The 7,683-nt window shown below is 33.2% G+C and overlaps 1 protein-coding gene across 1 annotated transcript; it reads right to left on the bottom strand.

Annotated features, from left to right (window-relative positions):
* Nucleotides 1-909: 909 nt before the first annotated feature.
* LOC111474089 (S-protein homolog 3-like) lies at nt 910-1,243 on the bottom strand (the record flags this gene model as incomplete). The annotated part of the gene is made up of 1 exon (XM_023119348.1): nt 910-1,243. A coding segment is annotated over exon 1 (334 nt), but the record flags the coding sequence as incomplete, so codon positions are not given.
* Between the last annotated feature and the right edge of the window lie 6,440 nt (nt 1,244-7,683).

Raw genomic sequence — 7,683 nt, 5'->3', positions numbered from 1 at the left:
GATCTCTCATAGAGAATATCATATCTAAGAGAGTAGGTTTTGACCTACACGATAGACAAGAAAGCAACATGCGAGTGGCGCCCATCAGACCATTTGAGAGACTAATAAACAAAAACCATGACGCGACTAATGTAAGACCGTGACGCTAATCATGTTGATTCCAACAAGCTTGTAAAATAAATTATTTTTATTGGGTGGCTATAAATTTAGTTGATATTTCAATGGTAAATACAAAAGAAAATAAAAATAACACGACCAGGTTGCGTCAAGATTGAAAACGAACCCCTTTTGGTCGAAACAACAGAGACAGGTAAGGTAAGATTAAAGGCTAATGAGATTTTAAATTTAAAAACGGATGGAAAAAAAAAAAAAAAAAGAAGTTAATTACTTTTTGTATTCTTACCACATTTGAGTTTGGTTTATTTTTTATAAAAGTACCCGGGTTTTTCAATAAATGAGGAAAATTATGTCTACTATCTGTTTCCTCTTTTTGTAAAATATCTAGAGTTGGGCATTCGGGTGCACTCATTTCTCAAACAAGAAATATTCTCAACGTCAGAGAAGATAAGGGAAGGCCGCCTGAACCAAGCGAACAAGATAGACATAAACTCATACTATCTATACCACATTGCGGGGACATCTTCAAATAATTTCGATCGAAGTGGAAGAAATTAATAAATAAGTAGTGTATAGGTTCAATTACCTTAACAAATCTTAATATTATAATTCATTAAAACTAATACCCCATATCAAATTTTAAAAAAAGAAAAAACACACACAAGAACAACAAATTAATATGATTTACTATAATATTATATTTGAAGTTTCCGGATATATTGATTAGTTACATTCATTTAGGCAGCCAAGCGTGGCAAATATCGTACAATTTGGTTTTATAGTCAAACATACAGATTCCTTGTTTTCCCACAATCCACAAACACAGAGTTTTGTTGCATTTGATTCTATCTCTGTAATCCTTGTAGATATCAAAGTACTGCGAAAACCCAGGCCATTGAAAGGTACAGTAAAATTGTGTTGTCCCCCAAAAGTTTGGTCGAAAGGTGAAGGCGTAGCCGCCCAAATACGGGAGCTGGTGGATTCCCAAGTCATCATCGCCAGATTTGCAGTGAACAGTGAGTTGATTGTGACTTTCTAGAACATTTGTTATATTGACGGTAATCGGTGGGTCTTTGAAGATTGATCCGTCAATGGTTGTAAATAGTGTAGTGAAGGACAACGACATTAGGAGAGACAAGGCAAGTGTTGAAAATGAATTCATTTTGAAAATATGATAATGCTTGTGCCGGGTTTGTTTCACTTTTATACTTGCAAAATTAGTTTTAATTGTGTACCGCTCCGATCGATCTGTTATATTAGGATGGGTGACCCAATATTACGTGCTTACTTATCGATTGTTTTTTTTATTGTTATTAGTATTTTTGTGATTTACAAAAACAACTCATAAGAGCCATCGTTAACCATCCGTCGTTAACTGTAACACATATTCTTGAGTGTAATGTTATGGTCCTTTAACTTTAAAGCTGATGAACAAGGGTGAGTTTTGATATTTTGTATTCTTGTCATAAAAGAGGGTAACGTACAGTCTACATGGTATGTTCGTATTTCCCTCCTCTGATATGTCATTTATTAATTGAAAATGTTTATATTATTGCCTGATATGACACATTGTAAAATATCATTTATATCATATCTTTGTATTATCCTTTCCTTAAATAAGCCGAACGTTTTCAAATAGTTTCTCTCCAAGTTAGGAAAAATAAATGGTACGTTGTTTATTGTGGCTTTTTTAGACCTTTGACAAGGTTATTCTTCGTTAATCCAACATAACTTGTGCAGTGACTAAATTCTATTCAATCATACTTGCCTCTACTCTAGGCTAAGTCCTAAGGCTCGACCTTACCTTTATTCTAGGCCAAAATTCTTGGAAAGCAATGCCGCATCTCGTATAGTAGTCTTTTATATCATATCTTTGTATTATCCTTTCCTTAAATAAACCGAACATTTTTTTTTTTTTTTTTTAATTTCTCTCAAAGTTGGAAACAATAAATAAATGAAAAAAAACATTTTTTACTTGACTTTGGGGCTTCATTAGACGTTAGGCATGGTTCTTCTTCGCTAACATAACATAACTTATGCAGAAACTAAGCTTTGTTCAATGACACATGTAGCAAAAATGAGTATATGTTCACTTGATAGAAATTCTAACCGACTTGCCTCTACTCTCAGCCAAGTCCTAAGGCTCGCCTTTACTTTTACTCTAGACCCAAAATCCTTCGAATGCCATATTGCATCTCATATAGTTGTTTTTATTGTCAATCACGACCAATATAAGTTAACAATTCTTAATATCATAACTTACGTCGGTAGCGTTTATAATTCATTTATGCTAATCATATCAAGCTTCAAAAAAGAAATGTTATATAAGGGAGATGTAGTATAAAGAAAGCTTATTGGACATTTAAATTTATCTAAATTATACGTTTAGTCCCTCACAAACTTTCAACTTTATATCTACTTGTCCATAAACTTGGTAGAATGTCTAATAGGTCTCTAAATTTTCTTTATTTTAGTTCAACATTTCAGGAGTAAGAAATTTAACTATCGAACGTTGTGATCTTAATTCATACCGTATCTAATAAATTGCGCTTAGTGTAGCTCATACCTTATCTACGAACGGTTATGTATCTAAATAATATTTTGACCCAAAGTACGACATCTCGTTTGTTTAGTATGCGTCAAAATAAATTGAGTTCATTTCACATCCACCAGATTTGAAGTTAGAGCTTGAAAGTCGAGCTCTGCGCCTGAATTTCAACAACCAACTCATCCATAAACACCTATGAAAGGAGAACAACCTTCGATTTTGATTAGGATGGTTGCAGGGAAGAAGAAACCCTAGAGATAATTCTATGACTATTTTTGTTGCAATTTGATAAGCTTTTTACCAAAATGATATCTAATTGTGTACAAGTACTATATGTTCGACATCTTAGAATACTCTAAGCAATTGCTTGATAATGGTGTACACTTGCACTTGTGAGCTGACCTCCTTCCCGACGAGTTTGCAGTTTAGAGCCATTAGACGTCACGTCATTTTTGTATGTAAACTAGTTTATTACCCTTTTGCTTTTGGAAGCTCCATCAAGCCTTTGTAACAGGGTTGCTATCACGTTAATGTGGAATAAAAATGAGTTCAAGAACGTGTAGTATAGAGCGATTTCAACCTCTAATATCGTCGAGAGTATAATCTCATTCACATTTAGATTATGATCCGGATAGAAATTAATTAGTTTTGTTGATATTGTACCCGAAAACAATTTGCATAAGTACTGTAATTTAGTATAACATAGCTAAATTGTTATAAATTATGTACTTTTGATTAAAATGTCAAATTCCCCGTTAGATATTTTTTTCTTTCGGATTTTCTCTCAAGGTTTTAAAACGCTTGTATCAGAGGTTTTCACACCCTTGTAAAAAATATTTTGTTCACCGCTATGTGAGATCTCTCATAGAGAATATCATATCTAAGAGAGTAGGTTTTGACCTACACGATAGACAAGAAAGCAACATGCGAGTGGCGCCCATCAGACCATTTGAGAGACTAATAAACAAAAACCATGACGCGACCAATGTAAGACCGTGACGCTAATCATGTTGATTCCAACAAGCTTGTAAAATAAATTATTTTTATTGGGTGGCTATAAATTTAGTTGATATTTCAATGGTAAATACAAAAGAAAATAAAAATAACACGACCAGGTTGCGTCAAGATTGAAAACGAACCCCTTTTGGTCGAAACAACAGAGACAGGTAAGGTAAGATTAAAGGCTAATGAGATTTTAAATTTAAAAACGGATGGAAAAAAAAAAAAAAAAAAAGTTAATTACTTTTTGTATTCTTACCACATTTGAGTTTGGTTTATTTTTTATAAAAGTACCCGGGTTTTTCAATAAATGAGGAAAATTATGTCTACTATCTGTTTCCTCTTTTTGTAAAATATCTAGAGTTGGGCATTCGGGTGCACTCATTTCTCAAACAAGAAATATTCTCAACGTCAGAGAAGATAAGGGAAGGCCGCCTGAACCAAGCGAACAAGATAGACATAAACTCATCCTATCTATACCACATTGCGGGGACATCTTCAAATAATTTCGATCGAATAAGTAGTGTATAGGTTCAATTACCTTAACAAATCTTAATATTATAATTCATTAAAACTAATACCCCATATCAAATTTTAAAAAAAGAAAAAACACACACAAGAACAACAAATTAATATGATTTACTATAATATTATATTTGAAGTTTCCGGATATATTGATTAGTTACATTCATTTAGGCAGCCAAGCGTGGCAAATATCGTACAATTTGGTTTTATAGTCAAACATACAGATTCCTTGTTTTCCCACAATCCACAAACACAGAGTTTTGTTGCATTTGATTCTATCTCTGTAATCCTTGTAGATATCAAAGTACTGCGAAAACCCAGGCCATTGAAAGGTACAGTAAAATTGTGTTGTCCCCCAAAAGTTTGGTCGAAAGGTGAAGGCGTAGCCGCCCAAATACGGGAGCTGGTGGATTCCCAAGTCATCATCGCCAGATTTGCAGTGAACAGTGAGTTGATTGTGACTTTCTAGAACATTTGTTATATTGACGGTAATCGGTGGGTCTTTGAAGATTGATCCGTCAATGGTTGTAAATAGTGTAGTGAAGGACAACGACATTAGGAGAGACAAGGCAAGTGTTGAAAATGAATTCATTTTGAAAATATGATAATGCTTGTGCCGGGTTTGTTTCACTTTTATACTTGCAAAATTAGTTTTAATTGTGTACCGCTCCGATCGATCTGTTATATTAGGATGGGTGACCCAATATTACGTGCTTACTTATCGATTGTTTTTTTTATTGTTATTAGTATTTTTGTGATTTACAAAAACAACTCATAAGAGCCATCGTTAACCATCCGTCGTTAACTGTAACACATATTCTTGAGTGTAATGTTATGGTCCTTTAACTTTAAAGCTGATGAACAAGGGTGAGTTTTGATATTTTGTATTCTTGTCATAAAAGAGGGTAACGTACAGTCTACATGGTATGTTCGTATTTCCCTCCTCTGATATGTCATTTATTAATTGAAAATGTTTATATTATTGCCTGATATGACACATTGTAAAATATCATTTATATCATATCTTTGTATTATCCTTTCCTTAAATAAGCCGAACGTTTTCAAATAGTTTCTCTCCAAGTTAGGAAAAATAAATGGTACGTTGTTTATTGTGGCTTTTTTAGACCTTTGACAAGGTTATTCTTCGTTAATCCAACATAACTTGTGCAGTGACTAAATTCTATTCAATCATACTTACCTCTACTCTAGGCTAAGTCCTAAGGCTCGACCTTACCTTTATTCTAGGCCAAAATTCTTGGAAAGCAATGCCGCATCTCGTATAGTAGTCTTTTATATCATATCTTTGTATTATCCTTTCCTTAAATAAACCGAACATTTTTTTTTTTTTTTATTAATTTCTCTCAAAGTTGGAAACAATAAATAAATGAAAAAAAACATTTTTTACTTGACTTTGGGGCTTCATTAGACGTTAGGCATGGTTCTTCTTCGCTAACATAACATAACTTATGCAGAAACTAAGCTTTGTTCAATGACACATATAGCAAAAATGAGTATATGTTCACTTGATAGAAATTCTAACAGACTTGCCTCTACTCTCAGCCAAGTCCTAAGGCTCGCCTTTACTTTTACTCTAGACCCAAAATCCTTCGAATGCCATATTGCATATCATATAGTTGTTTTTATTGTCAATCACGACCAATATAAGTTAACAATTCTTAATATCATAACTTACGTCGGTAGCGTTTATAATTCATTTATGCTAATCATATCAAGCTTCAAAAAAGAAATGTTATATAAGGGAGATGTAGTATAAAGAAAGCTTATTGGACATTTAAATTTATCTAAATTATACGTTTAGTCCCTCACAAACTTTCAACTTTATATCTACTTGTCCATAAACTTGGTAGAATGTCTAATAGGTCTCTAAATTTTCTTTATTTTAGTTCAACATTTCAGGAGTAAGAAATTTAACTATCGAACGTTGTGATCTTAATTCATACCGTATCTAATAAATTGCGCTTAGTGTAGCTCATACCTTATCTACAAACGGTTATGTATCTAAATAATATTTTGACCCAAAATACGACATCTCGTTTGTTTAGTATGCGTCAAAATAAATTGAGTTCATTTCACATCCACCAGATTTGAAGTTAGAGCTTGAAAGTCGAGCTCTGCGCCTGAATTTCAACAACCAACTCATCCATAAACACCTATGAAAGGAGAACAACCTTCGATTTTGATTAGGATGGTTGCAGGGAAGAAGAAACCCTAGAGATAATTCTATGACTATTTTTGTTGCAATTTGATAAGCTTTTTACCAAAATGATATCTAATTGTGTACAAGTACTATATGTTCGACATCTTAGAATACTCTAAGCAATTGCTTGATAATGGTGTACACTTGCACTTGTGAGCTGACCTCCTTCCCGACGAGTTTGCAGTTTAGAGCCATTAGACGTCACGTCATTTTTGTATGTAAACTAGTTTATTACCCTTTTGCTTTTGGAAGCTCCATCAAGCCTTTGTAACAGGGTTGCTATCACGTTAATGTGGAATAAAAATGAGTTCAAGAACGTGTAGTATAGAGCGATTTCAACCTCTAATATCGTCGAGAGTATAATCTCATTCACATTTAGATTATGATCCGGATAGAAATTAATTAGTTTTGTTGATATTGTACCCGAAAACAATTTGCATAAGTACTGTAATTTAGTATAACATAGCTAAATTGTTATAAATTATGTACTTTTGATTAAAATGTCAAATTCCCCGTTAGATATTTTTTCTTTCGGGTTTTCTCTCAAGGTTTTAAAACGCTTGTATCAGAGGTTTTCACACCCTTATAAAAAATATTTTGTTCACCGCTATGTGAGATCTCTCATAGAGAATATCATATCTAAGAGAGTAGGTTTTTGAGATCTCTCATAGAGAATATCATATCTAAGAGAGTAGGTTTTGACCTACACGATAGACAAGAAAGCAACATGCGAGTGGCGCCCATCAGACCATTTGAGAGACTAATCATGTTGATTCCAACAAGCTTGTAAAATAAATTATTTTTATTGGGTGGCTATAAATTTAGTTGATATTTCAATGGTAAATAGAAAAGAAAATAAAAATAACACGACCAAGTTGCGTCAAGATTGAAAACGAACCCCTTTTGGTCGAAACAACAGAGACAGGTAAGGTAAGATTAAAGGCTAATGAGATTTTAAATTTAAAAACGGATGGAAAAAAAAAAAAAAAAAGAAGTTAATTACTTTTTGTATTCTTACCACATTTGAGTTTGGTTTATTTTTTATAAAAGTACCCGGGTTTTTCAATAAATGAGGAAAATTATGTCTACTATCTGTTTCCTCTTTTTGTAAAATATCTAGAGTTGGGCATTCAGGTGCACTCATTTCTCAAACAAGAAATATTCTCAACGTCAGAGAAGATAAGGGAAGGCCGCCTAAACCAAGCGAACAAGATAGACATAAACTCATCCTATCTATACCACATTGCGGGGACATCTTCAAATAATTTCGATCGAA

Source organism: Cucurbita maxima, unplaced genomic scaffold, assembly GCF_002738345.1.
Source record: "Cucurbita maxima cultivar Rimu unplaced genomic scaffold, Cmax_1.0 Cma_Scf00236, whole genome shotgun sequence".
Classification (NCBI taxonomy): Eukaryota; Viridiplantae; Streptophyta; class Magnoliopsida; order Cucurbitales; family Cucurbitaceae; genus Cucurbita; species Cucurbita maxima.
This window is presented reverse-complemented; position numbering and strand designations above follow the sequence as displayed.